Source organism: Suncus etruscus, chromosome 2 (assembly GCF_024139225.1).
Source record: "Suncus etruscus isolate mSunEtr1 chromosome 2, mSunEtr1.pri.cur, whole genome shotgun sequence".
Classification (NCBI taxonomy): domain Eukaryota; kingdom Metazoa; phylum Chordata; class Mammalia; order Eulipotyphla; family Soricidae; genus Suncus; species Suncus etruscus.
The window spans coordinates 8888818-8905744 of NC_064849.1; the positions used below are offsets into that span (position 1 = coordinate 8888818).

The 16927-nt window shown below is 44.8% G+C and overlaps 2 protein-coding genes across 9 annotated transcripts in view; one reads left to right on the top strand and one right to left on the bottom strand.

Annotated features, from left to right (window-relative positions):
- Positions 1–16927, top strand: part of RBFOX1 (RNA binding fox-1 homolog 1) — a 986153-nt gene that overhangs the window by 947023 nt on the left and 22203 nt on the right. For all 8 annotated transcript variants that reach the window (XM_049768478.1, XM_049768477.1, XM_049768482.1 and 5 more), the window contains 2 exons: positions 2670–2709; positions 9033–9097. In XM_049768478.1, the coding sequence (XP_049624435.1) occupies positions 2670–2709; positions 9033–9097 (105 nt within the window). The remainder of the gene's footprint in view (positions 1–2669; positions 2710–9032; positions 9098–16927) is intronic.
- The window catches only part of CARHSP1 (calcium regulated heat stable protein 1), a 1067514-nt gene that overhangs the window by 384178 nt on the left and 666409 nt on the right, over positions 1–16927 (bottom strand). The gene's annotated exons all lie outside the window — the stretch shown is intronic.

Here is a 16927-nt window from a genome sequence, read left to right on the forward strand (position 1 = left end):
ATTAGTCTCAAAGAGAAAGTGCTAGCTTTGCATGCCACTGACCTGAGTTCAAGCCAGATGAACCCCCACCTGGGGTGACCCCTGGAGCTAGAGCCATGATGAAGTCCTGAGTACCACCCAAGAGCCAAAGAGAAAAACTGAAGGTTTGCACAAGTTGCTAGGAGGGCCTGCTGCTTACTTTGCTGTCTCCCAAGACAGTTTGGGGTGCCCCCCCATCACAAGGGAGGTGACCCTGTTCTCTGGCATATGTGACTGCCATTGAGGAAGGGATCAGGGGCATTTTAAGATGGAGAAGATAAGAGCATGGGGGTGTTCCTCCAAGTTTGACACTAGGAAAAAGAAGTAATCCACAGTTTTGTGCAAAAAGAAGTGTGAGTAGGGACAGGTGACCCCAGAATCATGTGGGTTTCTTGTTGCTGCTGGACCCCAAAAGCAGAGCTTGGGGGAATCTGTGGAGCTTGTCCTGCAGTCTTAAAGTCCTCCAGGGGGGTCCTCAGTTCAGCACCCTTCTTGCTGCTCCAAGACTCTGGGGCCAAACAGAGCCTGTGAATAACTTTCTTTCGAATGGACAGAAGATGGAGTGGGGGGTCACAATTTATTCTCATGTCCTGTGATCAGGAAGGGTGTCATGTGAATGTCCAGGTGAGGTCCTTTGAGGACCCCTTTTAAGAAGATAAATGACAGGCTTTAAGCTGGGCCATCAGCCCCTCCTCCCCCGGCTGGCCTACGGAAAACCTCATGATGCCACCTTCTTACTGCCCCTCTCTTCTAAGAAACTATTTGGAAACTACTTGCCTCAGGGAAGACAGTACTTTTCCCTTGGACAGCCCAAGGGAAGGCCTTTCTAGTGACCAACCAATGCATCAACCACATGCTTCCCTGCCCAGCGCTTCTGGAACTTTCTCCAGGAGAGGCAGGGACCACATACTGAGTAAACAGATGCCTTTGATCATCTAATTAGGACAGGGACTTTCCCTAGAATATACCCTTGGACACTCTCTCTCTCTCTCTCTCTCTCTCTCTCTCTCTCTCTCTCTCTCACACACACACACACACACACACACACACACACACACACACACACCCCGCTTGTTTCTCTTGTGAATTTCTAATTAAACATTGAAGTTACAATGTTGTTCATAATACACTTGAATTTTTCTTTTCCTTTTTTTTTTTTTTACAATTTAAAGTTGTTTATGATTGAGTTTGAGTCGTACAGTCTACAACCTCCTTCACCAGTGTACATTTCTGCCACCAATGTCCCTAATTTCCCTCCCACCCTCTTTCCTTCCTGCCTCTGGGGAAGATATTTTTTTCTCTGTCTATCTGTCTGTCTCTCTATGATCTCTCATACACACACACACACACACACACACACACATATACACACACACCCCTATTTCTACACAAAAATGATTGTGAGTTCATGAGTCCTCCTTAGAGGTATTGCAAATCAGCCAGATTAAAATGCACTGAAACTATAATTTATTTTTCTGGTTGGAAGGGCTAGTAAGGTGGAACATTTTAAAACTCACCTTTCCTTTAGAAGCTATTTGGGAAACTGTATTACACAAACAAATGATGTAGCTTGATCAGCCAGTTCTTTTTCTTCTTTATTTTTTCCCCCTCAGTTAACTCATTTACTCTAATACAATCATTCCCTGCTTGCTTCTGTCCAAATATTTAACCAGTGTTATTACCTTTTTAAGAAAATGAGACGTGCATTTGCATTTTGTTCTGGCCAAAGCATTATTACAGCTCCAGTGATGGACAAATCAGTATTCCCTGTGCTTAGATGTGCCCAGATGTGCCAGACAGATCTCTCTCTTCAAGTAGGACTTCTTTCCCTTGCTCAGTACTTTGAAGATTTGCCCTTCTCCTGTGCTACCCTTGGTTCTTCCAGCTAGACCCATTCACCAAGCCTTGGTCCTGCCCACAGAGCAGGTCTAGTCTGGGCACTGGTTTCAGGGGACTTGAAAAAGGGATTGGAAATAAGCAGCGTTTTAGTAACCAGCAGCAGACCTCAGAAGTGGACCTGCCCTTGTCTCCACTGGGAAGTCCGATTATCCATGGGGGCCATACCTGAGTTTGCTGTGATCCTAGAATCCAGAGTGCCAGGAGCAGCCACCCTGATCAGCTACACGGATTCTTCCAGCTCTATTCAAAGTGCAGCATTATCAAGACCCCACTGGAATTTGCACAAGTCTTATAAATCGCCCCCTAAAATGATTTTCTGGGTTGAAATTATGAAAAGATTCCCTGCCTGGTCAAGCACGTTTATGTACGCAGATGATGTTGGGGGTGCTGTGCCAGACTGAGGGAGCAGTGAGGATTAAGTGAATGCTGAATGTGATCGCCCCAACTGCAGAGGCCATGAAAATAGCCCCCCTTGGCATATTTATCCCTTCTTCCCACAGCCTGACAAAGTGGGCGCTACCTGGTACCCCACTTCTCCTATGATGTGCCAAATTCTGGGTTTATCCCCCCATCTCCTTAATTCTGATTTTTTTCAGTCTCAAGCACTGCTGTCACCTCCAAACCTCCTGAAGCCCTGCACAGACTGGCCCTTCACATGCCTGTGAGGGGACATGTGCAGATGGGCAGGGCCTTGGTGCTGCATGGGGAATGCACTAATCCGGACGTTTCTCTTTGTGTGTGTGCCCTTGCAGTGTTGTGTACCAGGATGGATTTTATGGTGCAGACATTTATGTAAGTACCCATTAACGTGCATGCAACCTGGGGGCCTCCTGAGCCATTCTGTTTGCAAGTTTGCTGCAAAGTCCTGAATGGGCAGCCTTTGTCCAGCTCTTCCTCCTGGTGGGGAGGGCAGTGAGTTCCTGAGCATCCAGCACAAGAAATACCAATATTGGGACCCCTCCTGGCCCCCCAAAACAGTGGCCTAAAGTCTTTACATGAAAGCTCTTTCCATGCCCACACCCAAGAATTGCTCTAGTGACTTCTTCCCCCAGTTTTCAATATTGATCTTGGGCTCAGCTCTCCATCCCAACTATAGAGAGGAAGCAATGTTCATGGCTGATGGTTTGGATGTTTCCTTCAAAGATGCAATTAATGAGGCAAGGGAGAGAGGTCAGGGGTAGAAGCACTCACCTAGCACATGGCTAACCCAGTTTCAATCCCCTGCATTGCATAGGGTCCCCCCCAAAGCCTACCTGGAGTGATTTTTTGCGCACCATTGGGTGTAGCCTCAAACCAAAACAACAACATGCATTTAGTTATTTAATATAATATCCCTAGAAAGACCTCTCTGTGTGTCTTTCTTTCTCTGTATCCTGTCTCTTTCTCTGTCTGTCTGTCTGTCTGTCTCTCTTTATTAATGGCTTTGGCAAAAAGCTTTGCCTGCCAACACAGGTACCCACTTGAGCATTCAGCCTTTATTCAAGCCATCTTTTCTCTTTCCCTGGCCTGGTTCTGAGCCTAGGCTTGGTCCCTACTCACAAAGCCCAGCCCTCTGAGCATGAGCAGAAGTGTTTTCTATAGGGCAATTCAGGTGCAGAGACAAGAGTAACCTCTGAGCACCACTGTGTGTGGCCTCCTCAAAACCCAAAAAAATAACAAATAGAAAGGTATCTGTGCATCTAGGTATGCTTGTGTACACATGGATAGGTTTTTATTGAAGTGTAGATGTGCATACTTTCAGAACAGTCTCTTCCAATACTGCTACAACTATCTCTTCACAGGAAGTGAAAACTTGCACCTGAAAGATAAGCCCATGAATCATTCTCATTTCCAAACCTGTTTCCTGTCCATGCGAGGGTCTAGAGAGTCTGTGTCCAAATAGGACTTGAGAGAAGGAAATAAGGAAATGTTCATGACCTTTGAACCACAGCCTTGCTCAGTATAGATACACACACACACACACACACACACACACACACACACACACACATACACACACACCCCTAAATTTTTGCAGTAGATCTTATCCAAGTTGTCTTGGTAATTTTGATGAAATTCAGTTATTCATGGATGCAACTCTGCTTCCAGTCGATATGAGTCCTGAATAAAATCAGGGATTGATGAGGTTGGGTTTTAATACCAATTTAAATATGAATACCTGACTCCAAATTTGGGGGTCAAAGTGAAATTCTCAGAGATCCCCTAAAATGATTTACTCAGGGGCTGAATAGAGAGGTTTAAAACCTTCACTTGTTAGACACACAGAGTAAGAAGCCAAGCAAGTACCCTTTTCTCTTCTTTCAAAACTAAATACAGATTACAGTCCAAGCACAATTACCTGGTTCCCCCCACACCCTCCCACACACCTTTGCTTCTGCAAATTCCAGAAATGGGAGATGTTCAGGTTTATTCAGGTCTCCTCCTTGACTCTTGGCAGGGTCCCCCTTGGGTCTCGAGAAAGTTAAGGGATGCAAACTTGTAAATGAATTGCTCAGGAATGTGTCTGATTTATGCATTTTCTTTCTTGATTTTATTTTTACATTGAAAACATTACATTTCTGTTTCCTTATAGAGTAGTGTATCAAGAGCCAGTGTATGGCAATAAATTACTGCAGGTATGAAATCTCGCTTGGTGGAGACTTCCTCCTCTCTCTGACTCTGGGTTTGCTCTGAAATCCTACTAACCAGCTGGTTTCTGGAGGGGGATTGGGTCTTTGACACAGGAGGAGAAAAGACTTAACTGAATTTTCCAGGTCAGATGGCAGTTCTTCCAGATGAAGGAGGGCTGCTTGTAAATACGTCCCCTCCTCTGCTACTGATAGTCCACTGATCTCTCTGAGCACAATGTATCCAAGTAACTGTCAGGATATGTCATAGGACATGGGCTGATACTGTGCCTGACATCTGTTGGCAACACTCAAAAGTTTTTGCCAGCTCACAAGTGCTTCAGAATAGAGGCCAACTTGAATGGTTCATTCCCACCTCAACACACACATATACTGACTCAGTGGACCTAAGTTTGGGAAAAGAGGATGTTCTTGAACCAATTGTCTGAGAAAATTTGCAGTAGGCTCCTGGAATCTGTGGGCATATGGTTAAGTCCCAGCCCTCTGGGAATATCATCTTTAGGGATCAGCATAGTTAATAGAACATGGGAATATCTCATTTATTTATTAGATATGCATATGAACCTCTCTCTTACTTCTGAAGCAACTGCCAGAGGAACAAAGATCTAAGAAGACAAGGGAGCCATCCCTACTCTTTGGATATAGCTGGTTGGGTCTCTAAATATGGGCTATGACCAACACTTAACCTGTGAAATGGGAAAAAAGTGTAAAAATTAAGGTTCATCAGTAAAGGTTTTGTTTCATGGGTTTTCCAATAGCCTACAATTCTCATCTTTGCTTGGTATTAAATCAATTAAGAAAGTACATTGATTTTTCTGGGAGAATTAATCAAGTTTTAAATAAGAAATGTAATAGGAATTAAAGGAAGGCTGGGACCCAGCAGAGGACAAAATAATTAAGACCTGTGTGTTATTTCGATAAGTTAACTAGTGAGGTTTTGTATTTAAACTTATCTTTTTTTTAAATATTCATGTAAATGTCATTTTAATGAATGAAATTTGGAGGCTGCCAAAATGCCTATTTTGTACTGAAATGCCTTGCCTTGCAAAGAGAAAGTTTTAGTGAATGGCCCTGCAGTGGCTTTTCTTTCTGTACATGGACTGAAAGACACATACACTCTGTCCCTCCCACTCTATATTTTGCACCACCCTATCAGACTGTGTGTGTGTGGGTGTCTCACTCATAAAAAAAATATATATATACATATATATGTGTGTATATATATTATATATATCCCACAGCAGGTGAACTATGATGGTGAATGGCCCCACCCACTACAGGGGTTCATTCAGGAACAATAGGAATGTACCTAGCTCTGGTGAGGTGAGGTGGTGCTAGAGGTAAGGTGACTGCCTTGCAAGCGCTAGCCAAGGAAGGACCGCGGTTCGATCCCCCAGCATCCCATGTGGTCCCCCCAAGCCAGGGGCAATTTCTGAGCGCTTAGCCAGGAGTAACCCCTGAGCATCAAACAGGGTGTGGCCTGAAAAGCCAGAAAGAAAAGGAATGTACCTAGCTCAAGGTCACCTTCATCGGAATATACCTAGAATCATTGGTGGCCACCATTTCTTCTCATTGGGGCTGATGCCAGTGCTGCTGGTTCAGCTCAGACACAGAGTCATAATATGGATGAAGGGCCCTATTAGAGAGCTCAGGAGGTGACTTGTATTAGGAATCATTCTATACCCACTAAGTCCATACACACCCTCAGACATCCCCCCAACATGGATTTTTCTAGAGAAGTAAGCAAACAAAGCCTGTCCAAGGCATGCTGTGAAGGGAAGGCCTCCCACACACCCTTGGTACAATTAGTGCATGTTTCGGGGGCCACTTATGCACATTCTGCCAGATCACAATTGACAGTGACATTAAAGTAGACATCAGTGGCAGGCCCAGGAAAAGGAATCAGTTATCCCAGCCATATTTCAGGCACCTAGCAGTCATCTAGGACAAGTGGGCTGCATGTTGGACAGCGTGGGGGTGGCATATTCCTGACAGCCTTCAGACACCTGCTGACTAACTGCACCTCACAGTCTCTCTCTGGGCTCCACAGATGCCAGCCCAGCGAGGGCCACTTGGATGTCAGGCTCCTTGGCTCTCCAAGGCTGGCAAAGTCCTAAGCAGCAAAGGCAGAGCTAGGACTTGGGCCACTGTGCCTGCAGACAAAAACTCTCTCTTGAGAGAGACATGTCTCATGCCAATAGAGAGAGGCGGGGGTCTTTCTTTCTAGGGCTTCCCAGAAAGCACAGTTGCCTAACAGAAGATTCCAGGCTTAGAGGCCCATTTATGTCTTGGCATAAGGCATTAAGGAGTCTCCAATTTGTACTCCCACCCTGCAGCTGCTATGCACACTTTGTGGGTTTTTTGTTTTTTTTTTTAGTTTTGGAGTTCACACACAGTAGTGTTCAGAGGTTCCTCCTGGCAAGCTCAGGAACCATATGGGATCCTGGGGATTAAACCTACATGAACCTCATGCAAGACAAATGTCCACCCCATTGTGCTATCATCCAGTTTCTGTTTAGCCCACTTTATCAGGATCGTGACCTCCTTGTATTGAGAAATAATAGGCATCAATACAAGAGGGTGCCTTGTCTTGATGTCTTTATGGGAGCCACATTCAGTCCCCAAGCGAGCCTTAATTTTTTTTTTTATTTTAGGGATCACATCTGGCTGTGCTCAGGGGTTACTCCTGGCTTTGTGTTCAGGAACAACTCCTGGCAGGCTAGGGGAGACTATATGGGATGCTTGGGATCAAACCTGGGTCAGCCTTGTTCAAGGCAAATGCTGTCCCACTATGCTATCAGTCTGCCTGCCCCCGACCTTGATATTTATTGTATGGCCCTATGTGTAAATAAATATCTCTGCAAGGACACTTTTTTTTTTTGCCCTTCATTTGGAATTCTGGGAGTGAGAAAAAAATCCCACACACATTGTTTTTGTTTTTGTTCTCCAAAGCTTTAACTGATTATGGCCAATGTTCTGAACACTTGGCGGACCCAACCCAGCCTTGTGTTGCCTGTTAAGTTTTCTCGCCCTGTTCACTCATACACCTGCATGAATGGCAAGCAGAATGTCACAAAAGAAAACAGGACACCAGAAATCTGGTAGCCTAACCTGCTCTCAGTTCATGTCTGTGCCATGAGCTGGTGCTAGAATGACAAGGCGCTTCTCTATGTCTGGAGCAGCCTTCCAGGATCCTGTTCTTCCCAGGGCATGTACAGAGCAAACCAGCTACACTACATTTTAACACCTTCTTACCTCCATCTGGAAGGATGCTTTTGAGCAGTTTCCTCATTCTTCTAGGTTATACCTCATGTACCCCTGAAGAGAATTCATGAAGTCAAATGGGAAACCCCAGCCTGCAGTCACAATTTTATTTGAAGATGCCTGTGGACTTGGGCATCATTTTATTACTAGGTGCTCTAGTCTGTTTGAAGCGCCCATTATGGTGAGGGTGTGAACTGTAGCCCCAGAGGCTAATGGGATGGGCATTCTAATTAGCATCTGCCAGGTCCTGAAGTTATCTGTGGAGCCTGGACCCTGTTTGTTAATTGTGCTGAGATCATCCAACAGTGGTTGATAGATGGCTGAGGTTGGCTGAGCAAGAAGCTGTTATTTTCACAGTTTGTTAATCAATGCTCCACTGAACATGATTCCTTCGGAATCTGCCCATTTGCTTGTCCTCTGCTTAATCGAACAATTGCAATTACTGGTGCATACACTAAATGTTAATTATTTTTCAGGGTTTTTTTTTCTTTCTCCCTTCTCTCCTAATAAATTTATTTACAAATTCAAAGACTTTATATCATTTCTGCACACCCAATTTCTCATCAGCATCTTATGTGATACCTTCAACCAAAAAGAAGTTGGAGCCCAATCTCTGGATAATTTTTTTTTTTGAATGACACGTTCTTTGAAAAGCCGAAGATGGTCTTTCTGGGCTGTTTTCCTGGTTAACCTTCAGAAACATAATATTATGCAAATGTTTCTAATGAAAGGTGACCATGATTTTATGCCAGAAAAGATAAAGGCAGGGTAGGGAGAAAGCCTCTGACTAGGACCCTGTTTGATATTTAAGAAAGCAATTGAGGGTTGTTTGGATAAAACATTAAAAATGCCTCACGTGTCAGCAGACGGTAAAGCCATCATCAATTTTTCAAATCTGGAAAGTTCAGCCAAGGGTAGCATTTCAGTAGTCTCACCCCTAGATATCCACATTAACATCGATTAAATACCTCTGGCTTTATTCTTTCCAAAAGGGTCCCCCTTCTCACCCTAAACCTTTGCCACCTGCTAATATTTAACACCCAGCTGGCTCCTTCTCTGTGTTTTCTACTTCCACCTCCACACCCAGCTTTCAGGAACCTCTACTTGAGATCAGTAGATATGGGATGATTGCTGTTCTGGTTGGGGGCCTCACAGCAGGCCCCCCACCAGGCAGTGTGGGAGCATCTTCTGCCTTCCTAAACCCTATTTATCCTTGTGTTGTAGGGTGGTTACGCTGCTTACCGCTATGCCCAGCCCACCCCTGCCACGGCTGCTGCCTATAGTGACAGGTAAGGACCTTTCTCATGCTTGAGCACATCCTAGCCAGGAATTTAAATGTTGGGGGCTGTGGTTCATCTTGTTCTGTCTTGGGAACAAAAGCATGCCAGCTGATGCAGTGCCCCCAAAGTCAGGGCCCAGGCCCAAGGGGTAGCTGGGGACCACAATAGGGGGGAGGGGACATGGCTCAGTCCAATTGCCTCAGCTCTTACCCTCGCTGCCCAAATACAAACCAAGAGTCAGTCAATGCATGGCCCCAATTTTCTGATATCCTCATTCCCACCATGGCCCACATGACCTTCTCATGGGCTCATCCCAACCCCCAAGTTGCAGTCAACTCACAGAAAGAAATACAATGATCCTGCAGGTTGACTTGGATTTCAAGCACCCCAGTTCTCTCCCTCTCCCCCACCCCTTTATCTCTAACAACTTTTCCGCACCTAGGAAAACATTCCTTCCATGGCATTTTAAGTTTTAAATGCAAAGAATGAAAAAGTTTCAAAGGTCAGAGGGTCCATCTGGCATTCTTAAGTCAATCCTTTGTCACTTTGACAGTGCCTTGGGCTCTTTCCAGTCCCCATCCCTAGCCCTTCTTTCCCCCCCCCCCATAAGCCAACTTTGACTTGCAATCCACAGAACATGTACAACTGGCAGGAGAAGGCACAGAAGTGGGTTTTAGAAATACTCAAATGAGATTTTGGAGGTGGGGGGACGGTAAGGAGTGGTGGGGGCTTTTTATTGCCTCACCCAGGTTGAACAGATAACTTGGTTCCTAATGGCAAGCCAGAGCTATTTCTGAGTAAAAAGAAAAACAAACAAACAAACAAACAAACAAAAAAACACCATCCCCCTAAAGAGTGTTGCTATATTGAATGTAAGTTGTTGGCTCTGTCTTTGGAGGGACCCAAATGTGGATGTTCAGATGCTCTGCATGCATAAACTGTCACAGAGGAGTTTGTTTGGGGGGCAATGACTCCTTTCATTTAAATATCCGTCTCATGAATCAAACAGTCGTGACAACAGTTTGCATGTGTGGCTGAGGCATGCTGGGTCAGACAGGTAAGGAGGCGTGGTCTGGACTTGGGAATGAGCGGGGTTGGCAGCTGTAATTCCTCCATCCCCACCCTGGTGGTGCTATGATTTGGGGGGCCGTCCCCATTTGGCTCTGTTGTGCTGTCTCTGCAATTCATTTTCATTTCTCACGGAGTGTGCGCTCTGCTCTTTGCGCCGCAAGCCCACAGCCCAATTCATTCTTGGACCCTCAAAGCTGCACTTTGAAAACCTCCTGATACTTCAACTTTTGTAGCATTCAACTTTTGTGGCTTGTGCCACAGACTATGAGAGTAGCTGGTGGTGAGCTTAGAAAAAGCCCAAACAGGCTCACCCACCTTCAGCCCAAGAAAGCCCCACAGTTGATAACTTAGTTCCCAAGGCATCCATTATCCGTCTAAGTAGCCAAGACTCAAAGCTAGTTTGCTGCCCGATGCTTTCAGCAAGGCACTGACACTGGATTAGAAAAATTGGGAGGTCAAGAAGGCTAATAAGGAATGATGACAATCTGAAAATACTTGAGATCATTCTCCAAGTGAAAAGGCTTTCATGCAATTAAATTCTACACGAGGCACATTCCCCCAAGTATCTGTTGTGATGTGGTTCAGAGACACCCCTTAATTATTTTCAGGAAAATATCTCTAGATGCTAAATTCTCAAACACCCACTTTGTCTATAATTATCATCATAGTAACTTTGGCCTACTCTATAATTATAAGAATCTTAAACGGATTTATTTCTTTAGATTTTTATCGGGCTTCTCAGTCGAATTGTGCCTTTCCTCCAGTTGGGGGAAATAAAAAAAAAAAAGGTTGCAAAGATATCGTTTAAATTGCTTTCTTCAGGAGTATTAATCTAGACATTTGAAAAAAATAAAGTGTTTAATCCTCTTCTTTGATAAAAATTAATTGATAATTTGGTCATCTTTGTGTGCATTTACCTAACAAGTTAGATTTGCTGCTTGCTTTGGGGGGCCCATATATGCATAAAAAATAGGTGCATAAAAATCTGTTATTTTTGATAGGACTTAAATTCTTTATTGGCAACTTGCCCTTCTTGGAAAAAGATTCTAACTATTGGACTGTACACCACAAGCAATCTGTAATTTTTTAAATAAAAGCAAAACAACCAACTAAATATATTTGTGTCCATGTAATTGGCCCCTTGCACAAAACAAAAAGTGGACTTCAGGTCTTGGCAGTCGCTGTGGAGACTGAATGCTAGATCTACTTAACTTTATTCTAAGCAAGACACAGGCCATGTGAACTTGTGATACAGGCTATGAAGGCAGCACTTAGTAAATGAGAAGAGAATCATCTTTTCAAAATGCTCCCTCCGATTTCATCAACGGCACTGTTCCCCTTGCTTTTTCGTCCCTAGTGAAAGAAAAGGAAGTGAGGGAATACATTTGGGGTCAGATGTCAAATTTCCCAGTGCCTCTTGGAGTCTAGGTAAAAAAGTCACCTCTGTTCGGGCAGTGATGGTGACACTCTCACAGCAGCTACCATTCATTAAGGCAGGCAGAATGACAGAGTATCCTCACCCCAATAAATGCCTCCTTAGTAGGAAATAAATTCAGGAGGAAGGGAGAATGTTGGGGTCCTTTGCAGCTAGTGTCCAGAGCTGAAACTGCCTTCCAAATTCTCTTCAGACATCTTGACTGTGAAAAGACATCAGCTAGCCCAACTTGGTAAACTTCTACTTTTAACACCACAAATTAAACTCTCAGCAAATTAGAGATTCCAAGATTGGTAAACATTGAGTGCCCATCGCCTTAGCTCTGTCCAATGGGTTCTTGACGAGCACCTGGCTACCCACTAGCCGTCATCTCCTGACACTCTCAGCACCCCGAGAGCTTCTGGATGCTGAGCCCCAGGAGGAAGACCAGCTGATGTGCACTGAGAGGCTCCCCCCAAAGAGAAAGAAAGGCCTGACCCCCATTAGGCCACATCACCCCCTGTCTCGTGGGCAATAGTCATGGGACTAAGCCAACGTCTTGCCTCGACATTTAGGAACCATTCGGTAAGCACAGGGATGATCCTGACTGCCCCCCATACCCCCAATTTTTGTTTGTAATTTCACTTTGATTTCTGGAACGCCAACTGTCCAACCTCTCCAAAAAGATTGTCTTCTGAGCTTGACCCAATCAAAGCATGGCAACGGGCCGATGCGTCTGGTCATTGCATGCCTCTTGGTGTTGCTGATGTGTCTCTCTGGTGCCCTCTGGCTCCGACTGGTCCCTCATCACATAGCTGGGTGAATGGCTTGCTTGAATTAAGGCTGGGGGAGGGGGGCGTTGGCAGGTCTCTCTCTATGGATTGGCTCTCGGTTACTATGTGTATCATTACTTGGTCTTGGTTGCATCTTTGAGCTGTGAGATTGTGAGGTGTGTGTGTGTGGTTGTGTGTGTGTGTGTGTGTGTGTGTGTGTGTGTGTATGTAAGGGTTGGGGCTGGGGAGGGACAAATCCATGTTTGATGATAAACTATGCCACCATAATTTCAGAGTGGAAAGAGTACTTTGTGGCTTGTGCATTAGCTTTGATGACAATGTGATCTTGCCAGAAAGATGGACCTGTATCATTCTTTCCCGCTTGCTCCACATCCTAACAACTCCTAAAAATCCAGGCATGAGGGAACCCTCCAGAGAACTGGCCCAGCTAGAGGAAAGGCATATAGATGCAGGAGCAGTCACTGGGGAGTCTCTGAAGTACAGGTGGCCCAGAAGTGCTCAGGACCCAGCTCCTCTTTTATAGAGCTATGACATCTCTTAGGACCCTCCAAATAATAACTCACAGTGGTGGTTCTGACCACACTGGCACCCCTAGACTCAACAGCAAGACCATGAGCAACAGTTTTGCCCCTTGCTTGAGGTTCAGACCCTGGAATTTATGTTTTGAAACTTGACTATTTCGTTGGCCACAGAGCATTAGGCTGTGCGATCTCAAAGTATTGTTTTGTGCATGACCAATGCCATATAGCTCAACTAGATTTAAACAAACTCAGGGACATTGCTTTCTGCTTCTGAAGTATATGTCTAGATGTTAACTTTTATTCTTAGATGCATTTTGTATATGTATAGAATACTTACGTAGATGAATGTACACACACATATCTGTGTCTTAGGCTCAAAGAAGTCATGAAAGTATCTAGAGAGTCTTCACTCAAGGAATCCAGGCTTTGGCCAGACATCTTTTAAACCTGAGATCCACTACCTCCAGCTAAAGAGTCTATATTCTGAGACTTGACTTGCATAGTTGTTGTTTTTTATTAAAACTCAATAAGGACAGAGTAGGCATATATTTGGGATCTGGAAGATGTTGGTCTCCTCTTATTTAAAATGCTATAAGTAGTAGAGGGAGATAACAACAAGAGATAGGAATGTGCACATATACAGATTATCTGGGTACATAGATAAATAGAGGAATAGAAAGGAAAATAGATGATAAATAAATCCATAGATGATTATTAGATAGATGCACTGAAGGGAAGAGAGGAGGAAGAAGGGAAAGAGGGGAAGGTAAGAATGGAAAGGAAAGTGGGGGAATGAAAGAATGAAAGAAAAGGAAGGAAGGATGGAAGGAAGGAAGGAAGGAAGGAAGGAAGGAAGGAAGGAAGGAAGGAAGGAAGGAAGGAAGGAAGGAAGGAAGGGAGGGAGGGAGGGAGGGAAGAAGGGAGAGAGGGAGGAAGGAAGGGAGGGAGGGAGGGAAGAAAAGAAAAAGGAAATAAAGGAAAAGGAAAGAAAGGAAAGGAAGGTAAGAAAGGAAAGAAAAAGGAAGAAAGAAAAGAGGGAGGTAGGAAGGAAAGAAAAAGGAGAGAGGGAGGAAAGAAGGAAAGAAAAGAGAGGAAGAAAGGATCATAGGTTGGTAGACAATTGAACAATTAGATGGATAGGTGGGGAGTTTCTCAATCTCATGACATTTCCTCATAAATTAAGCTGCAGGAAAGAGAACCAAAGCTTCACTAATACCTAAAGTTACATCTCAACTGGAAAAAAAAAAAAAAAAACAAGAAATGTGAATTGATCTCCATGGCATAGAGGTTCCCTATTTACCACCAACCTTTGTGCTTCTGGGCCCCAAGTACTTTGAAGAATTGGGGTGCTGGGATACAGGAATGACACATGTCCAAAGCTGCTCCCTACTAGGGCGTTACCAACCCATGATGGGCAGAGTCACTGTCAAAGGAATTGTGGGTCCTCAGAGCACAGTTGTATCCTGGACAGATTATTCAACAGACCATTTTAGGGTTTTTTTTTCTTTCCTTGGTGGTTGTCTTTCTTTTTTAGAGTAGGATTCACTGAAAGATGCTATTTTTAGGGGCTTAATTTTCTTTTCTCTTGCTGGACTTAGGACCCCCAAAGCTACTTCCTGGGTGGGCAGGTGCTGGGGGAGGCAGTAACCCACATACAAGTAATGACTTTTACCAACAGTTTGTGGGTCTATCCTGGCAGTATGTGAGGAACTACACAGTACTAGTGATGAAACTCAATGCTCCCAGAATCTGCCATATAGTGCTCAACCCACAGAACTCTCTCCTGGGGACCATCTAATACTTTCCAAGTACTCAGAGCTGAACCAAGTTTGCTAACAGTTGAAATTGGTTTGGGTCAAAGCAGAATTGAGCCCCTACACCCCATCCTTGGGACATGGGCTTTGGGCTGCTTGCAGGTCTGTACTTGAAACTTTGTCCCTCCCAAGAACTTGCTGTGAAAGATCCTGGCTGCCGGAGGTCTGGTTTTCTCAGCAGCAGGACTATGGGGGAGAGAGTAGACTCAGGCTTTTTGCAGGCTACTATTGCAATTGTTGGTGGTAGTGGTGGTGTTATTATTTTGTTGGTTTTAGTGCCACACCCAGAAGTGCTCAGGGGTCCCTCTCAGTGCAGGCCTTGGGGGTTGCTTCATGCTCACTGAGCTTTGCAAAGCTCAACCTCATTCCAGTCCTTGAACTTGGTTTTGGTTTATTTGTGAAGGCTGGTAAAGGCACTTTCTTTTGTGATTTAACAGCAATCGCAAATAGTAGCTTGGTTTGGTTTGACGTTTTGTTTTTTTGTGATTCTATCTTCTTATTTGGAGGTGGTGGTTAGGAGGTGGCCACACCCAGCAGTGCTGAGTTTACTCCTGGCTTTGCACTGAGGGATCACTTCTGGTGGTGCTAAGGAAAACAGGAGATACAGGATGCTTGGGGGATTGGATCCAGGTGCACTGCATTTGAGGCAAAGCACCTGATCTGCTGCACTGTCTCTCTCTGGTCCCCAACTTTATTCTTTATGCTCTTCATTGACTAAAATCAAGCAGGCAACACTAGGTGAGAGTCCCTATTACAGGCTCATTTCAATGGCCATGGAGGAAACTCCTGCTGTGAAAAATTAAGTGTGGCAGAGCCTGGTGATATGGGATATCTGGGCTTCTCAGGACTCCTCATTTGCACATAGAGCTAGTTGCAGGGGACAGGGTCTCTGTGCTACAATAAATGGGGATCTAGAGGGGCCATAGAGATAGCACGGAGGTAAGGTGTTTGCCTTGCATGCAAAAGGATGGTGGTTCAAATCCAGGCATCCCATATGGTTCCCCGTGCATGCCAGGGGCGATTTCTGAGTGCAGAGCCAGGAGTAACTCCTTAGTGCTGCTGGGTGTGATCCCCCCAAAAGAAATTAAAAAATTAAAAAAAAATAAATGGAATCTAGGAAGCAGAAAGGAAACTTTTATTTTTAGATTTGGGGCCATACTTGGCGGTGCTCCTGGGTCTGCATTCAGAGGTTCATGGGGGTACTTGGTGGTATATGGGGACCCTATGGCAATGCTGGAGATCAAATCCCTGTCACCTTCACCACTGTACTATCACTTCAGCCCCAGCAGAAGGAAATGTCTCAGTTCCAACTCTAGGCTGTTGTGTCAAAACAATTTCACTCTTATTCTTGTATTTTTGTTGTTTGGTTTTTTGGCCATGCCTGGCAATGTTCAGGGTTTAGTCATGACTCTGTGCTCAGGGGTCATTCCTGCTTGTGGTTGGGTGACTCTGGACTCTGGGATCAAACCCAGGTGGGCCATGTGTAAGGCAAAAGCCCTACCTGCTGTGCTCTAGCCTCTCATGTTTGCTTTAAGTATTTTTAAAATTTTTTTCTGGGGGCCAGAGAGATAGCATGGAGGTAAGGTGTTTGCCTTGCATGCAAAAGGTTGGTGGTTCAAATCCCGGCATCCCATATGGTCCCCTGAGCCTGCCAGGAGTGATTTCTGAGCATAAGCCAGGAATAATCCCTGAGTGCTGCCGGGTGTGGTCCAAAAAATTTTTTTTTCTGCTATCTCTCCTCCCTATGAAATGCTCTGAGTCCCAGTACTTTGGAAGAAAATGTTCTTTGGGGGCTGGAGCATAAGAGGAAATGTTGTTGGCACTAGCGTCAGGCATGGCGGACCCTGGTTACATCTGCAGCACCACAGAGATGTTCCTAAGTACCACCAAGAGTCGCTTCAGAGCCCTGAGCACCTGAGCACCAGCTCTGACTCAAATACCAAAAAAGGAAAGAAAGGAAAAGAAAACACAAACAAGACTGTGTCCGCTGGGCAACCAATGTGGCAGAATCAGTCCCAAAGGCCTTGCTGGTGTCTTTCTGTCCCCTAGCACCTGACAAAATTGGTCCAGTTTAGTTTGATTTTGTTTGAACCCCCTCCGGAGTAAAAGTTCTTTGTGTTTAGGCTGTTATAGGAGCAGATATTAATTCTTGTCCTTAGAAGTATTCTTAATGGGGTCATGTTTTTCAGTGCAGGAGGCTTCCGTTGGGAAGAGAAAGGGGTTGA